The 19,424-nt window shown below is 38.5% G+C and overlaps 1 protein-coding gene across 3 annotated transcripts in view; it reads left to right on the forward strand.

The window, feature by feature from the left end:
- The first annotated feature begins 5,928 nt into the window (after positions 1-5,928).
- PDLIM3 (PDZ and LIM domain 3) overlaps positions 5,929-19,424 on the forward strand; it is a 30,086-nt gene continuing 16,590 nt past the window's right edge. For 2 of the 3 annotated variants that reach the window (XM_082715275.1, XM_082715274.1), the window contains exons 1-3: positions 5,929-6,261; positions 15,292-15,443; positions 17,053-17,137. In XM_082715275.1, coding sequence (XP_082571401.1) covers positions 6,169-6,261; positions 15,292-15,443; positions 17,053-17,137 — 330 coding nt within the window. In that variant the 5' untranslated portion in view covers positions 5,929-6,168. The remainder of the gene's footprint in view (positions 6,262-15,291; positions 15,444-17,052; positions 17,138-19,424) is intronic. The other variant, XM_082715276.1, reaches the window with a different exon arrangement.

Genomic DNA, 19,424 nt, shown 5'->3' on the forward strand with positions numbered 1-19,424 from the left:
TCTTCCTGGTTCAATTTTGGAAGATTGTGTGTTTCTAGGAATCCATTTTGGAAGAAGGTATCTTTTCTTGTATGGTGTCTAGTCTGGGGCTACCAGTAATAGTAACAACATCTAGGCCTTTCTCACAGCATGGCACCTCAGAGCCTTCACATGGCTGCTGAAGACTTCTGTCTAAATGTTAAAATCAATAAGGCAGCAATTACACCACCTAGCATCGGAGGGCACAATGTTTCTTCCACCATATTTTATTGGAAATATAAGTCAGACATTTACACAAGTTCAAGAGGATAGGATACAAACTCCACTTCTCAAAACGAAGAATGTCAAAAAAGAAAAAAAAAAAAAGTCTGGCACTCACGGCAACAGATTCTGTTATTGGTCCAAAATATTCATCTTCAAACCCGGATCTCTAGACTTTTATACCCAACTGCTCTTATTTATAAATCAAATTGCTTACTGTACTATTATTACTACTAATAATAGCAAATAAAGAAGTAAAGCTGTCATTATTTGCAGATAACATGATATTACATATAGAAAGCCCTAAACACTCCATCATAAAACTGTTATAACTAATAAGTAAATTTGGTGAAATTACAGGTTACAAACTCAATAAACAAAAATCTGTATTTCTTTATGTTAATAAGGAACTATCAGAAAGAGAAAGTAAAAAATGATCCCATTTAAAATTGCATAAAAAATAACTGGGAAAAATTCAACCAAGGAAGTAAGAGAACTGTGTATTGTGACAGAACAACAGTGAAAGAAATGGGAAGAGACACAAATAAATGGAAAGATATTCCAAGCTCATGGACAAGAAGAATCAATACCATTTAAATGCCCATACTACCCAAAACAATCCACAGATTCAATGAAATTCCCATCACAATTCTGATGGTATTTTTCACAACAATAGAACAATCTTTAAATTTGTATGGACCCACAGAAGACCCTGAATAGCCAAATCAGTCTTGAGAAAGGAGAACAAAGCAGGAAGCATCACACTCCTTGATTTCAAACTGTATTACAAAGCTATAGTAATCAAAACAGTATGGTGTTGGCATAAAAACAGACACAGATTACTGGAGCAGAATAGAGAGTCCAGAAATAAACCCACATATATATGGTTAATTAATTTATGACATAGGAACCAATAATATACAATGAGGAAAGGACATTCTCTTCAATAAACGGTGCTGAGAACACCAGGCAGTGACACACAAAAGAAAAAACTGGACTATTACCTTATACCATATAACAAAAAATAACTCGAAATGGATTAAAGATTTGAACATAAAACCTGAAACCATAAAACTCCTAGAAGAAAATATAAGCAGTAAGCTCCTTGACATGGATTGTGGGCAATGATTTTTAATCTGACATCAAAAGCTAATGCAACAAAAGGAAAAAAAAAAACAAGTGGGACTACATCAAACCAAAAATCTTCTGGATGACGAAGGAAGTCATCCACCAAATGAAAAGGCAAACTTCTGAATGGGAGAAAATAATGGCAAATGATATACCTGATAAGATGCTAATATCCAAAATATACAAGGAATTCATACAACTCAATAGCAAAAACAGACAAAACCCACAAGCAATCCAATTAAAAGTGGGCAGAAAATCTGACAAGACATTTTTTCAAAGAAGACATGTAGATGGTCAACAGCTCCATGAAAAAGATGCTCAATATCAATAATCATCAGGGAAATGCAGCTCAGAGCCACTGTGAAATATCACCTCACACCATTCAGAACAATTAGTATCAAAACAGCAAGAAATAAGTGTTGGTGAGAATGTGAAGAAAGGAAAGCTTTGTGTACTGTTGGTGGAATGTAAATCGATACAACTATTCAGTATGGAAATGCCTCAGAAAGTTGAAAATAAAACTACCTTATGATCCAGAAACTCCAATTCTGGTATTTATCCGAAGAAAACAGAAACACTAATTTGAAAAGGTATCTTCCCCCCCACCATATTCAGTGCAGCATTATTTACAATCACCAACTATGCAAACAACCCAAGTGTCCATCAGTGGATGAGTGAAAAAAGAAATTGCCATATGTGTGTGTGTACATATATACGTATGTGGAAGATTATTGAGCTATAAAAATAAAATCTTACCATTTGTGACAACATGGACCAACCTTAACAGCGTTAAGCTAAGTGAAGTAAGTCAGACAGAGAAAGACAAATACCATATGATCTCTCTTATATCTGAAGTCAAAAACAAAACAAAGAAAAACAAAACAAAAAGAAATGAAAACCAAGCTCAAGTGATTTCCAGAGGCAGAGAGTAGAGAGGTAAGGGAGAACAGATGAACTGGGTTGTTTTTTTGTTTTTCGTTTTTTTTTTTTTTTCTTAAGTTTAAAAATAATTAAATAAAACAAAAACAAGTGTTAGAGATGACATGTGCCTAACATGATGACATGTGCCCAACAATCAGGACAAAGAGATAAGAGGATAAATGCACAAGTCTCTTCACCCTGGGCTCCAAATAGTGAGGTTGGGGATTTAGCTGAGCAGGACATGCTGTGGATTTCCTACTGCACATGGCTACATCTTGTAACATGATGCACATCATACTTCTATGACATTATTTTTGGTTCTCATTATTCACATGAGTTATGGTCTATAAAGCTGCCACAAACACCAAATTAGCAAATACTGAGCCACTGCTCCTAGGGGAAATACAGGGTTAAGTTCCTATGAGTTTCTGGTCACATTTTCATCAACTGGTCAACACATACACTAGGAAAGACCTAATAACAGTAAATTCTAAATATTCTGTACTTATTAACTCATGTGAACCTCATAATAACTCCAGGGGACAAATACTATGTTAATCATCATTTTAATAAGATGTTAAATAATCTGCCCAATATCATGTAGCACGGATATCATTCAGGCAATGTGGCTCCAAATTTTAGATGTTTAACCAGTATACTAGACCCCCAGTAGGATAAAATCAAAGTGTCAGTGTAACAGATGACATCCTCTGATACCGTTGGTCTCTGACTACTACGACCCTTGTCTCCTTCCCTACCCAGAATGCTAAGATCTATCTATACCAATTTTTGTTTCTTAATTTTCCATCTGTTTCTTTCCTCCCTGCCACTGCCCATCCTATACAACTTTTTCTACCTTGAATATCCTCCTTCCTTTTCCTCTTTCAATTCCCAGTCATCTGGAGAATTCTTATTAACCCTACAAAACCCAGCTCGAACATCAATTCTTCTGGAAAGACTGCTTGACACCTTCCCCAAGAAGTGTTGATTACTTCACTCTTCATCAGTGTATAGAACACTGTCCCAACATTACCCCATAATGTGGTGATGTGGCTATGTCATTGCAAAACACGTTTGCAAATCATTGCAAATCTCTATCTCCCTTGTTTTGTCACTGGCTCCTAGAGGACAGAAAGTGGGCCTTATTCATCATTGCATCCCCAGTGCCTGACATGTCAGAGATGTCCAGTGAATGCTTGTTGAATGAACGAAAAAATGAATGAATAAACCACAATACATAGTGATATTTGACATACAGAAAATAAAGAAGAGGCAAATTTTTTAGTATCTATTCTACAAACCTGAAACAGTAGTAGAAAAAATGAACAGAAATGAGAAAATTAAAAGGCATGGGTACCAGGAAATTAGCTTGAAGTGAGTAAAGAAAATGATGGGTTTGGGTTTGAACAGGTTGGGTTATATATGTATCAGTAGGTAGTTAGGTAAAACAAGATCAGAAAATTGATGGGAGTTCAAGGTTAAAATTATAGATTTGAGAATTAAACTAAGAGACATGATTTGTTTTTTTACCAAGAGAAAAGTTTTCCAATTATATAAGAGTAGAATGAACAATTTTTACTGACCCTCCTCTAAAAAGAAAATGTTCAAGAACTTTCTAAACATGGTTCAAAACAATAATCACAAAAGTCATATTTAATAGAATCATAAATTGGCTATCGTAATCCCTTCTTTTTTTAGTCGGTCCTTGTGTTTTTATCTCTACTATCATAATTCTTTAAAAGGGGAGATATAAAAAGGAAAAATGGACGGGTCATCCAAAAAGTACTGCTTCTTAGAATACTACCGAAACCAGAGGCAGAAACCTCTGAGAGTTATTAGGGTCGGGCCACTGCTTCTTCCTTATAATGTTCCCTCACAGCTATTCCCACCCCCTACTCTGACAATCACTTCTGAACACTTTCTTGCTGACCTCAGGGAACAGTAGGATACAGGAAAACTGTCCATTTCTAGTCCCTGATTTCCGTTCCCTCTGCAAAGCCCAAAGAACACATCAGGTATTATATTGATGTTGTATAGATGCTGCTCATATCTAAATGGCATCAAAATGACATGTAAAAAGGCAGAAAACAAAAAGCATATTATCTGCTGATTATATAAACCAACTCATGAGGTGAGGTATTAAAGATTGATTATTGCAATTACACTATGCCAAATACCTTGCCTGATGTTTTCCTTCTGAATTGACCTGTATGTGTGTGTGTGTGTGTGTGTGTGTACCACACAGACACAGCCGGTGACCGACAGAGGAAACGTGATTTGCAATGATACAGCCAGCCCAAACAGACAAAGTCAACAAGAATGTATGATGCTTATTTCCCTGTTAACCCAACATAGGCGGGGCACTGGAAAATGCTTTTGAGACCAGAAAACAAGTATCCCCTGGGACTTTTTATATAATTTACAAGTCCAAGACCCCCACTGTTGTGTTTTTAAAGCATTTGTACTTCTCTACCCTCCTCCCTCTCCCCTGCCCGGTGAATCAGAACATCCTGGGGTACAATGTCAGAAACACTTGATTCCACCCTGAGGCATGGGACTATGAAAAGACCCTCCCCAGACTTTCCTGACCTTTATACCTACACCAGGCAGAGAGCCGTGTCCGTGAACGTGAGTTTGTGATCTCACACAAATTACTCAACTTCTAAGAAACTATTTCCTTACCATGGGGGAGAAATAGGAATGATAATAGCCTTCTAGTGGACTTGTCACAAGGATGAGGTCAAGTGACACCAGCACAACTATTACTGTAGCGCCTGGACCCCAGAGACGCTCAGTGAATGCCCGTCTCTCTGTTTCCTCCAGGCACTTTCATCTGGTCTGGGGGTCCTCTTGGACCACTGTACTCTACTCAGCACCCTCCCTCTGGTTGGAGCGCCCACACAGGACCCTCTCACCTCGTAGGTTTCTGTTACACTCACCTCCCATGGGTCAAAAACTCACTTTAGAGACTGAATTTGAGGGAGGTGACAATTGCTCCAATCAAAATTACACAACATTTTGAATATAGTGATGCATGGTTTTCTCATGTGTACTTTTAGATCGCTCATTGGATTGAGTATGTTTGTATGTTTTTCACTTTTACATGGCTTTGTTTTTAAAAAAATAAATTTTGAGTCTATTTGTATATGTATTAATGCATATTATATCTACCTATATAAATATATGTGACTGTGGGTACTTAATTGCAGAAACGCTTAGCAATTATTGCTTCTGTGCCAGGCACTGTGCCAAAGTAGCTCATGGAATTCTCCAGGTCACCCTACCAGAGAAGTACAATTAGTATTCCCGTTTTACAGATGAAGAAACTGAGACTTAAGGACATCAGGTAATTTCACCTGGGTCACACAGCTAATAAGCGCACTCAAAATTGCTAAATAACTCACTGCATTTATGAAGCTTTTATTTTAACTGGAAACATAGAAGCTGTGGTTTCACTACTTTTAACTTTGAATGGAGCGCGCTGCTGAGCTCCCAGCACAAGATAAACAGGAGGACAGGTGTCACTTTAAGAGACTCCTGGAGGCTGTAACCCGAAGCCTCCTCCAGGCCCGCGGAAAGGTCTGGGAGGCTGCACCCAGCCGGTGCTGGTCTGTAAACTCCCGTGGGTCTGGCGCGTCTCTTTCTTCCAAAGTTGGAGCTCTCCTTGGTGGGAGGGGGTGGGGAGGAGGGTAGGCCAGTGACGTCACTCAGGAGCGAGGATAAAGCTCCCGGGCCGCAATCTGGGCGAGGGCACTCTCTGGGCAGCGCAGTGTCTGTGCCGCTGGGAGACCCTTGCGGTGGGCAGGGCCACCCCTCGCTGTGCCCCAGTCGGTCCCCAGAAGCCAAGGCGCTCCGGCTGGAGGCCGCGCCGAAAGCACTATGCCCCAGAACGTGGTCCTCCCGGGCCCTGCGCCCTGGGGCTTCAGACTCTCAGGGGGCATAGACTTCAACCAGCCTTTGGTCATCACCAGGGTAGGTGTTTTCCGTTCTTTCGCTGCAGGTGGGGGGCTGGCGTGCGCTGGTGGCGGGGGGGGGGGGGGGGGGTCCTCCCCTTCGGGCCCACAGTTCGAGGGGCGGCAGCAACTTGGCAAACTGAAGCTGGGGGGATGCAGAGCAACTTAGAGGATTTGGAAAGTCGGCTGCAATGGTCTCTGGCTGCATCCTCTCCGTCCCCAGCAACTTTCCAGGAGAGGTGAACTGACAGCCTGATTCTTCTGGGCTTACAGGAGGCTGGACAGCGAGGGCTGGGGCGGGGCCGGGGGTGGGGGTGTTCTGCCCTCCAACCCCCCCCCCACCCTCGTTTCCTTTCAGGAACAAAAGAAATGAGGTCCCAGAAAGAAAGGAGAAATGACTGACAGTGGCGGTTGCTCCTCGGAGCTAGACGCACACCTGAGCGCTTTTCTCCTATGGATGAGAACTTCAGCGCAGTGCTGATCCCAGGGCACAATCTGGGTCGGCCAAGTTGGAAGCGCTCGTATCAGCCCAGACAGGGAAAATATTACTAATGTGTTTTCCTAGGTTTCCAGGCATTTTGAAAAAATATTTTCCAAAGCTGGGAGTTTGGCTTAGGAATCATCACCTATAACTCAACCTACAAAGAAAACGTGCCAGATAGTTTAGTTTACCTGATAGAAAGTCACCAGTCAGCGGAAAAACTCTGAAAAATAGTACTTTACTATCAGAGTCAACTTTCCCTTACTTAATATTCCCTAGAGTATTGTCTAATTAGAAAAAAAGAGAAGAAGAAAAAGGACATTTGGGGATTTCTGTCCTGTCAGTAAATTTCTAGTTGGTCTAGTTGATTTTTTTTTTCTAAATCAAGTGTTTGTCTTAATAGAAAGTTATTGTTATTTCAGTTATCAATAAAACATAATCTAAAAGCATAAACTTCCAGAATATTATACTTTTCTTGTGTTTTTTTTTCCTTACTGCTTATATTGTATTTTATAAATGTATGCTTTATAATCTGGTTTACTCATATAGATTTTTGAACAAGGTAATACCTTTTAAATTCTGTTCAACTCATATATCTAGGAGATTTGGGCACCAGTGTCTTTTTGAAATATCTCAAAACATGTACCGTACATACACATACCATGGAACATTTCAAGCTTTGTTTTGCATTTTTCAAAAACATATAAACACATCTGACATGTGTTTTTGTATGAGACATGAAAAGCTAACATACCCCCAGAATGTTCCTAAGTAAATTAAGCAGAAAATGGTTCAGTGATCTGAGCCAAGCAACGAATGCCTTTTATGGATTTACCAACCAAAACAGTTTCCATTATCTCTACTAAGAAATATTTTTAAAGTTTCTGAAGTATAGTTTTCATTTGTTTAGATTAAAGGAAAATGAGCTTTTGAAGCTCATTACAAAGGATAAAGGATAAATCATAGGATAAATCAAACAAAGGATAAATCATACTTATAGTAAATTCTAAAAAAAAAAAATTGTTACCAAAACCTTTTAAGTGATTTATAAAAGAAATGTCTTGCTATTAATATGTAACATCTCAATATGATTAATCCTAGGTTTGAAATATTGAATTGTTGACATTATAAACAATGTTTATTTTAAAGCAGTACTTATATATTGTGTTGGACCACAGGAGCTATTTTGGCAAATTTATTTGATATGACAATTATTATTTGGGAAGCCAATTCATATTTGAATGTCTAATTCATTACTAATTTATATCCCTCATTTTGACATGGTTCAATAATAATGCCTGACTATAAGTGCTGATTTCATTTGACTATGCCTTTTCTCTTCAATTAATTTAACTCAAGAATAGCAGATAAAATTCAGCTATTTTGTATTCCAAGAGTCCTCCAAACCACGCACATAACAGAGTCGTGTTGAATGAATGAAAGCATATTCTCTGGAATTTTTTTTGCCTTAGTGAACACCTAACTGAGAATGTCTCCACTGAAATTATAAGAACAGTTAAAATCACTTACAAAAAGTTTAACTAAAAGACTTTACACAAAGCTAATTATCAATGTTGTAATTAAATAGTAAAATTCCATTTTATAGTTGTTGTATATATTAAAAGGCAGTGAATAAGATTGTCTGTGTATTATTGTACTCCTTTGCTTGCCATGAATGTCTCATAGAACCTTTATATGGACTAACTCCCTTAAACCTCACAGTAATTCTGTAAGACAAGCAGTAATAATACCTCTTTTTGTGGATGAGAGAATGAGGCTTCAAGAATTTCACTAACCTGCTGATGGTCACAAGTGGTGGGACAGAATTTGACACTAGTTCTACTTGCCTCCAAAGCCTGAATTCTGAAGTCCACATGTGTAAGACAAAAAGCAAACAAACAAAATCTGTTTATTGTACAGATCTTTCCAAATACATGCATTGTGCCATCCACTTCATCATCCTCTGGTCCTACTGATTCTATATCTTTAGGATCTACCACTTCTCTTTGTTCCTATAACTGTCCCTATTCAAGCTTTCATGACTTCATGCCTAGCTCTGTCTCCCCTCTCCAATTCACTCTGCATATTTCTCACCAGCCATCTTTGGGAAATGCTAGGTGGCATCTATCCTGCCCGTTCTTAAAATTCCTTCAACAGCAACACCAACTAAAGGGAATAAAATGTGTGACCTCTGAGCAGTGTCATGGCCTTCATCCTCTTCCCAACTCATGTTTCCAACTTTGTTTCCTCCCTCTCTCTTCCCTCTCTCTCCCTTTCTTCTCGATGACAGTCGTGTCACTATCCCAGCCGATTTACAATTTCTCCATCTGTCTACACCCACTACCGTTTTTCTAGAAATTTCTCCTCCCCACCCAACCCCACTGTCCTCTGCCTAGGAAACTCAATCAAGTATCACTCCCTAGCCTTCTTCTCATAATAAGCATTTTACCATTTGTTACCATAACTCTTGCCCTACAACCTCTCCTTACATCATGCCTTGTACCACAGATGTTTGAGTACATCTGTATCCCACAAATTGCATGCTCCCTAAAGGCAGGAACTTTCAAATTTAGGGGATGGTTAGTGCTGTGCATCATCTATCTGACAGAAATATAGATACAATATGAATGGTTGATTAACTTGTTCACTTCTTATATAGCTATTATTATCATAATAGGTATAGATTATATCCTCAAAGATATTCCACAATAAAAAAAGAGAATTGCTTTATTGTTCATTGATCTATTTTAGTTAAGCTCTTAAGTATGCAAAGAATTGAGAAACGAATGCCTGAACTTAATACCACAAAAATTCCTATAAATGAGATACATTCTTCAAGCCAAACAATTTTGGTCTTCCTGCAAGCTATCACTTTCCCTCCCTGCCTCACACTTCGCAAATACAAGTGCTCCTAAACAGTGGGCCTCTACTCCACCAGAGCTGGGTGAGGGGTTTACAAATGTAACTCTCTCCAGCAATCGAAATTACAGTTCACAAAATTAGGACAAAGTGTCCTAATAAATGTCCGAAGTGTCCATCATAGAAATAATTTACAATCTAATTAATCAACCAGGTGAATCCGTATCATAAGAGACACCAGAACACCAGAAGTAAGGTAAACCAATCACCAGACATTCTAAAAAAAAAAAATTCAGCAATGGGTTGTGATACACACATTTGGTAGAAAAACAGTTTTGTAGGCAATAGGTATGTGACACATTGTGCAATAGAAATTTGAGTTGTGGATGTGGAAAGGTTGTTCCTGCAAACACCATATATAACTGGTCTCCGCATTTCACAGAATAAATCTGAGGTTCACATCACTAAGTAAGCAGCTTTTCTTTTTCTGCCACGAAGATTCTAAGAAGTCTCTTTCTTTTTTAAGTGTTTGGACCACCCAGAAGGTGGATCTACCATCACAGCCAAGTTACAGATGGTTTGTTTTCACAAATGGTCCAATTTGGAATCAAGTGCAAGTTTCTTTTGTGTATATGATGTAAGATTATTACATACATCTGATGCTGGTATGTCCTTTCTCACTCAGTGCCTCTTCTCCCCCACTACTTCTTTCCTCATTCCTTTTCAGGGCACACTTAGGGCCAAGATTATTGTAACTGGAAACACTCTATGGGCTTGGGTACCAATGTAGAAAATGTTACTGTATTCTCAAGTTTTGCAGGCTTGAACATAGAAAAGTACATGACTTTAATATAAATTATATTTGAAATTCAAGCTTTTTTTAGAAAGAAGTGTTTACACTGAATGCAATCCTTCAGCAAGATTCAAGTGTAGTAAGAAAGTTGATGGGAAAATCTATTTAATTTTATTATCCCAAAGATATGTCTGCATGGATATGCTGGTTCATATGTTTATAACTCTCCTACATCCCACAAATATCTATTAAGTGAAGACACTGTGGGGGATACAATTATAACTTAACAGGTTTCTACTCCCTGAGATGCTCAAATATGAGAAGAGAGGGACATACTTGTACGTAAACTACCAATACACAATGTGTCCAGGACTCCATGAGAAAAGCACAGCCAAAGAGATAGGAGGGGTCAGGACAGAGATTCCCTGCCTCAGTGGCGTGGAAGACAGTGGAAGATCTCGAGCTGCAGAGTTAGCCCTATGAGGAATTGCAGATTTTTACTGCATCTAGGCCCTAAGAAAGTTTCTTATACTCTGAGAACATCCATTTTCTCATCTTAAAAGAGAGTCTTGAGAATTCCATGAGATAGTAGTTCTCAGGAATACAGTGTCAATAATAATAACAATACCGCCACGGTTCTTGATGCTGGCTGCACGTTAGAGTCACCCAGAAAACATATGAAACTACGGATGCTCAGGTGCTACTTGCAGAGGTTCTGAAGTAACCCATATGAGGTATGGCCCTAGAAATGCAGATTAGAGCCAGGCTCTAGAAGGCTTTAGATGCAAGGTGGAGTTTACTTGTAGACAACAGAGGACAACTCAACATTGGGCTTTCTCCCTATTTCAATCCATGCCCTACAACATAGCCCTTCAGTGTATACTTGTCTTGTCCATAACTATTTCACTTTTATTCTTAACATAAATGTCTCACCAGGGTGTCTGGATGGCTCCCAGCCAACTCTTGATTTCAGCTCAGGTCATGATCTCAGGGTTGTGAGATGGAGCCCCACATAAGGCTCCACCATCAGCAGGGGTCTGCTTGAGATTCTGGTCTCTCCCTCTCCCTCTTGCCCTCCCCTGGCTCTCTCTTTCAAAACAATCAATTAATCGATTAATCTTAAAAAAGAAGTCTCATCAGGGCCATATCTTGTGCTTCCCTCATGTTTCCCATGGTAAATAGAATATTATAGATGCTTTATCTGTGATTTAGTTTTTTATTTTTCCAAATGGACCCAAATGATAGGTTGATGTGAATAACACAAATTGCCTAGTTCCTCTCCTAGAGCTTATGATTTGTGATTCCAGGCAACTGGAGTAGAGTGGGAGTCTTTATGTCCAGCAAGGACACCCACATGATTTCTCCAATTAGACAAATTTGAAAACATGTGCTAAGTGATATGGCAGTACCATTTTCAATGATATGTGAGACTCCAAGGAGCCTGATAATAAATAATCAATTGAAAAACTCTTTGCCTCACTGTAGCTCTCTCTTCTGATTTAGGGAAAAATGTTAATAACAAACTATGAACAATAACATAAACTGATTACATAATATAGTAACAATATAATGTAAATAATAATGGGAAATAACATATCTTTACGTCTAAACAGATAGTTTAACTTACTAAAACCAGACCAATTTAGTGGTCATTTTCTTATCATTAGCCTAGCCGAACTTAAGAACCAGAGGTAAAGAGACCATATGTTCTCCTTCTCCCTCATCCCTCTCTCTCCATCCTTTTTTTTTTCCCCCCTTATCCACTACCCCCTTAGAGATCTAAGGACATCAGTCACTAGGTTGAACACAAAGTCAGTGAGTTCTGGCATCACCATCAACCACCTTTTTTTTTTTTAAGATTTTATTTATTTGAGACAGAGAGAGAGCATAAGGAGAAGCAAACTCCCTGCCAAGCAGAGAGCCCGACTTGGGGCTCAATCCCAGGACCCCAGAACCACACCGGAGCCGAAAGCAGACACTTAACCAACTTAGACACTCAGGCTCCCCCAACCACCTTTTTATTTGACTTCTGAAACCATTGCTGACATAGCCAAACTGCTGTTCCCATGTTAATATGGAGCCAGAGGTTACTTGGACATTTACCCTCCTTTGAAAAAATAGTTTTCTTTGTCCAGGTTGTCTTAAAGTTGTTGCAGTGGTCAAAGTTATTAGGAAGAGCTTCACAAATATGATATTTGGAATAAATATAAGATAGTGTTAATACTTATATATGTTAGTAATACTTAGTAATGTTCAGAATTGAAGTTCAACATACACCAGATGTCTCAGTTTAAAACTCATAGACAGACACACACACAACCCTACCTTCCATTGATCCCAACCAGAGCTAAAAAAATGATGTTAGGCTTTTCTAAATCAAGATTGAGCATTATATAACAAATCTATTTAAGGTTATTAGAAAACCTAGGGGAGGTTTTAAAAGAAAACACATTGAGCCATTCTTTCCCATTTTTTAACTCAAAGAATAGACTTCTGGTCTCTGATGTTCAAAAATAGATGGTACTGATTTTGACAAACTATAGCTACAGAAAATTAAAAGTTTACGATTATTTTTATCCCTGCAAGTCACCCTGGGGATGGAAACTTTTATTCTCCTAACAGTTCTGGGCTTTCCATTTTCCAAATGGAAAACAGCTATGAAATGTCTCCCAAAGGCTGGGAAATAATAATCTCCATTGTCTTCATCAAGCTTCTACCAACTGTTCTTATTGGAAAAAAATCACTATCACTACAGTGAGATGATCACAGAAATGAAGTGAGTGCAATAAACATTTTAGCGATGAGACTGAAGGTCTCAGACACATGATAATTTATGACCTTTGCAATTTTATTCATTTAGATGAATCTTGGCTATCCCTTAGAGCCATGAAGTTAAATAGAATCGATAACTAGATTAATTAAGTAAATAGAGAAAAAAATGAATGAATGAATGATCCTCAAGTAAAATATTAGGAACAATCTTATTCCTGGAGCAGTTGGAGGTTTAAGTCAAGTTCTGTACATTCTTCTGCTCTGAACAGTAGGAACTTGCAAATGCAACAATGATGGGTTGACATTAATACCTATAATCTTTGGGTATATAGGTAATCCTTTGGGTAATAGTTATATACGGACTAGCTCTTTTCATTTCATGAGATCTACTTTAAATAACCCTTTCATTCATTTTCAATTATCCATTAATTCCAAATACTGGAACATATACCATGACACATTAGAAATATACATAATATTATACATATCCTCAAGAACTTCTAGTCAAATTGAGAAAACAAATAATGCACAATAAACAAACACTAAAGTACAACTTGTCTTCAGGAAGAAAATGAATAAAATATAATGGTGGAGAATGATGGAAGGTGTCTGGAGAAGCTGCTTCAGATGTTTGGGGAAGTCTCTTTGAGAATGTGACATTTAAGCCTAGACCTAAAGGATTAGGAGGAACAACTGGGTGATGAGTGGGGGAAACATTTCAGGCAAAAATAATAGTGCATGTAAAACCCTGAAGAGGGTACACACTTGGTCTATTTGAGGAACTGAAAGGAATCTGGAATAACTACAGCACAGTGGGTGGAGGGGAGCAGGAATGGTGTAAGATGATGTTAGAGAAGTAGGTGGGTAAGACCAGGTAAGGACTATTAGGCAGTTGTAAATAATTAGGATTTACAAAAAAAAAAAAATAGGAGTAGGAATAGCAATCAAAAACTGAATACTCAGTGTAGTAATTAATAATTTCAAATTTGGTATCTTTTAAACATTTAATAACCATATGTTTCCCGGATCCTTAAGTATTCTTTTCATCTCCCCACACACCCCCCACAAGAAATAAAGACAGAAAAAGAAAGAAAGAAAGAAAGAAAGAAAGAAAGAAAGAAAGAAAGAAAGAAAGAAAGAAAGAAAGAAAGAAAATGAAGTTCATGTGGGTTTCTTTCAGACAACATAAAAATGGATCTTGTTTTTTTACCTAGTTTGGCAATCTTTGTTAAAACACAGAGTATGATGTGGTTATACCACTTATATTTAATGTAATTTCTGATTAGGTTTAATGAAAATCTAGCATCTTGTTAGTTGCTTTTTATTTGTTCAATTTGTTTTTCATTCATGGAGAAGACACTGTGTCTGAATACAAACTTCTTTGGTGTCTGCAGTCCTCAGGAGTTCTAGACACTCAGTGTTAACTGATAGCTCATCATTTTAGCTGAATTCTCTATGACCAAAATGGTGCCCCCATCTTCCTCTGTGCTCTGACACAAGTTTTACAATTTGCTTACATCTTGACTTTCCTTGGAGGCACCTGTCTTTCCTTAGATTCCAGGTTTCGTTGGTTGCCCTGCAGCTTCAGCTCTCTGAATAGTTCAAGAAAAGTTATAATTTTGTATCTTATATGGTATCTTCTACCTACTACAAGAGTGATTCTCTTTCTAATTTTCTACATCCTAGATGCCCCTTCATGTGAATTTTAAAGATCACTACTTATAAGGATGCTACAGTAGCTTCAATTCAAATATAAAAGGTCCCTAAATGTGGTAAAGTTGTACTCCCAAATAGGGAATTATGGATTTAAAAAAACCCTAAAGAATAAATTATTTTATTTAAAACAAAGAAAATAAGATCAAACAGGTATTAAGGAAGATGCTTTAGATGAGAGTAAAAGATGTCATGATAGATGAAGCGTAAGTAAGAAAGAAGTGAAGTGTTAGTAAGAAACAAAATTATTTAGCATGGTGGAAAGATAGAGCTAACACAGTTTATCATTGAAGAGTTATTTCAAGTTAGATTTAAAATTCCCTGCCCACTGAAACTTTTAAAATGTTACTAAGCTGAAATATAAATGTCAGGCACAAAACTCAAGATATTGCAGAATGTTGATTTTTAAATGATGCCATGATTTCTTTCAGATTACTCCAGGAAGCAAGGCGGCAGCTGCCAACCTGTGTCCTGGAGATGTCATCTTGGCTATTGATGGCTTTGGTACAGAGTCCATGACTCATGCTGATGCGCAGGACAGGATTAAAGCAGCAGCACACCAGCTGTGTCTCAAAATTGACAGGTACTTTTTAATTAATGGTGTTAAAATGTGATCTGTTTTGCAGAAGATCCTGAACCAGAACTAAAAATGATTTCATCCTCCCTGTAAGAAAGAGTTTCACAGGACCCAGAATTCTGAATTTTGACCAGCTTTTTTTTTTAAGTATATCAGCCACTTTATTCTGTTCTTCACAGTCTAGTCACTGTTAAAAAACTATTTCTGAAAAGAATTTTCTGGAAGGTCAGAATAAGGGAAGAGTCTAAAAGAATTCTTTTTCTTGTGAATTGACTATGAAAATAGAACCACGAAAGGTACTGGCCACAGAAACCCTGCACAGAACAGCTACTTGTATTGCTGTTCTGAATGTGGTAGAGAATGGAATAGAATTTAAAGATTCTCCTAAAAGAATCTCTTGACTTGCAAAAATGTGAGCATATTGAAAACTGGTTGCTAATACTGTTTATGCCATTGGCTGTTTTGTACAGAATTCAACCCAGAAGAATCTGACAAAATGTAAAGAGTGCACATGAAGTGAGAATATTAGAAATGAGACATTAATAACAAATTTAAGAAACTGACCCTGATCTTTGGCCATCATAGGCCTGATCTGAAGTTGAATTGTGAAAATAATGTTTTGTTATAGTGGTTATTAGTGTGTGTTTATCCTGTTGCTATTTTATTCCCTACTTTCCCTGCCGTGGTTCAGAAGGCCCAATCAGCCCATCTGCCATTTCAGGGGTGAAATTGACTCTTTCCCTATTTATTTATAACTAGTGTTCCTGCCAAGCACACAGTCTCTTAGGAGCACATGGTCCCAAAGAGATACGTGAGAAGGACATGAGATTGGATAAAGCCCATTTCCTTCATGCCAGCAGCAAATCCCCCTGGCATACCATTCACTGTCTCCTATGGTGGCCTGGGTAGGATGGAAGGGAAGTAGAGGAAACCTAGGGAGTTTGCCCTGTGGTCATCTGCCTCCAGAATCTTCCACTCCTGTACTGTTCCTTGCAGGTACAGCAGACTTACTCTCTCTAGAAACTGTACGATGTCTTTGCCTTAGTCAGTTCGGGCTCCTACAATAAACATACCATAAACTGGGTGACTTAAACAAAAATTTATTTTTCACAGTTCTGGAGGCTGGAAGTCTGAGACCAGGATGCAGCATAATCAGGTTCCTAATTACTTCCTCACATGACATTTCTTGGCGTGTGGACACAGAGACCGAGATCTCGGGTCTCTTCCTCTTTATATAAGGACATTAATCCTATTATGACAGCTCTACCCTCATGACGTAATCTAATCCTAATTAACTCCCAGAGACCTCACCTCCAAATACCATCACATTGCGGGGTAGGGTTGCAACATAAGAACTTGGTTGGTGGGGGTGGGAGGGGGGACACACACTTCAGTCTATGGTAGTCCTCCATGCAATTTTTATCCACTCAAGTTTCCCCAAAAGTAAAAAAACTAATTAGATGAAAGAATACAGAATAATGAGCAAGGAGTATTCCTTTTGTTTAAATCATCAAGGCTCAATAGTATTTTCATACACAATAATGAGAGATTAAAGTATGCTAAAACAGGAAAGAATGTTAGAATTTGGAGTTTACAAAATTTCTTTTATTCACAGGGCAGAAACTCGCTTATGGTCTCCACAGGTGTCTGAAGATGGGAAGGCTCATCCTTTCAAAATCAACTTAGAATCAGAACCACAGGTATGAGTTGTAGAGTAAATGACATTCATGTTTTATTTCCTTTTAAATGATGCGGATGCCTTCCAAGAGGAATAAATGACAAATACAAAAAACTGGAATGAGCCACATGATGGAACGATTGTCTGTCTTTACCCTGTGAGAATAATTTATATTTTTCATGTCTTTTTATATCAAGAGAAAAGAGAAGTGTCCCTAGGCAAGTGCCTTGTTAAAAGACAAACGTGTTCTCAGGACAAATTTGGCTCTATCTACGTACAGTCCAGTTATTTTTTCATTCTTTATGATGGACTTCTGCCAAATGACCATGACCTAATCCAAGAAGTTTAACATATTAAAACAAAGCAAAATGAAATTAATGTCTACCATTTGAAACAGGTGTCTCCAATCTAATAATTATTGTAAACTTCAATTCTTTGAGGTCTTCGTCCAGATCTTATTTTACATCCTTTTTTAATTCTCAGTTCTAGTGTTCTATAATTAAGTTTATGCTACAAAAAGGGTTTTGCATTATGTAATCATGGTGATATTCTGCCCATGTAGTAAAATTACAAAAGATAGAGGATTTTCCCTTGAGGCAATTCTAATGAGCTAAATTAATCTAATAATCTGAAGCTTATCTGATGATGTCTACTTTCAAAAAGCTCAAAAAAAAAAAAAAATCCCTGTAATGAAAGCAACCCCCAGTTGTGCTGTGTGGGAAAATGTAATTAAGACAAGGATTTTAGAACCTCTCCTTCGCCAGATGTTTCCCAAGTTTAGATATATAAACTAGGCATCCCTTTTTAAACAAGTATTCATACTAAGTGTATTATATTTCAAATATTCCCAAATTTCCCATGTGTCTGTGGAAAATACATGAAAACGTATTTGCAACTTGAGCTTCAGCAGCATTTCCCTTTCCAGGATCACCAACGCCTGAATTTGTGCTTCCAGTTTTCTACTTTCTCCATGAATTTACCTCCACTTTCTCCTTGCTAAAATACACTTAGAGTACCACATAACTGTATCTCATAGGGCTTCTCAAAGATTTAAATAAAATACCATAGAAAAAGACCTTGGCACATCGAATTGCTCCTAGAGATATTCAATGTAGTGGGAGCTCTTGGTAATACCTGCCCCCTCCTACCAGGCTGTGATGCGCAGGTCTCTGGCCTTTCCTGACAGTGAGATGGGGGGCTGCCCATGTGATAGGACTTTCTGGAGACCAGGAATGCTTTCCACATTACTATGAGAAGGGTCATTAAAAATTGCTTTGGATTAAAACTTTATTTTCAGTTCAAATACAATCCCCCCAGGAGAAGAAACATCCTGAATAGCTTAACCTTTAGACAGCGTGAGTTTATTAGATCCTTGTCCTAGACTTTTGACTAAAGGAAAGGAAGAGCCTGAGCCTGAAAATCACTAAGAGCAGAGGAGAAGAAAACGGGCCCTCTAGGGAGTGAGCAGGTTATGGACTATCTGTGCAGGCGGGAACTGCTGGTCTCTTCTCTTTAAGTGGGAAGTCTCCCAGCATGGTACACAGCAAGCGCTCAATTAAACAGCTGATGAATGAAAAGAACAGAGGCTCTACTGATAAACTGCATTTTCTAACACTGCCCAGGACCACACCTGGGAACCAGTTCTCAGAATGGTGCTCAGCTGCCACCAGCCCCCACTGTTGTATGGCAAGAGTGGTCGTGCAGGTTGAATGGGAGTTAGGTCAGGTGAGAGCCCAGCTCTTCAGGAAGAGTGAGGGAAAGATGAAATAGACAAGACTGGTAATAACTGTGGCGAAAGGGTCTGAATGCTGATGGTGGCTTACCCCTGGCATCTGAGGTGGATTGGTGAATAATAATAATACCTCCAATCAACATTATCTTTTTTTTTTTAAGATTTTATTTATTTTATTTGACAGATCACAAGTAGGCAGAGAGGCAGGCAGAGAGAGAGGGGAGGAAGCAGGCTCCCTGCTGAGCAGAGAGCCCAATGCGGGGGCTCGATCCCAGAACCCTGGGATCACGACCTGAGCCGAAGGCAGAGGCTTTAACCCACTGAGCTGTCCAGGCGCCCCAACATTATCTTTGATAGAAGAAAAAATGGGAAGAAGAAAAAGCAAAGCTCTCCAGGCAGAGCTGTCACTTGGAGATTGTCCTTTACAGTAATGCCCAAGCCCACAGCTTCCTCCCAGCTTCACTGAGTCATCAGATAGAGGCAACCCGTGAGAGAAAGAGATCATGTGGTGTTTTAAGAAACAATGGAAAGAAGTGAAAGCTTAAGGCTTGTACATATGCATTCACTGACCACCCAA

The sequence above is a fragment of the Mustela nivalis genome, assembly GCF_964662115.1.
Source record: "Mustela nivalis genome assembly, chromosome: 20".
In the NCBI taxonomy this organism is placed as follows: Eukaryota; Metazoa; Chordata; class Mammalia; order Carnivora; family Mustelidae; genus Mustela; species Mustela nivalis.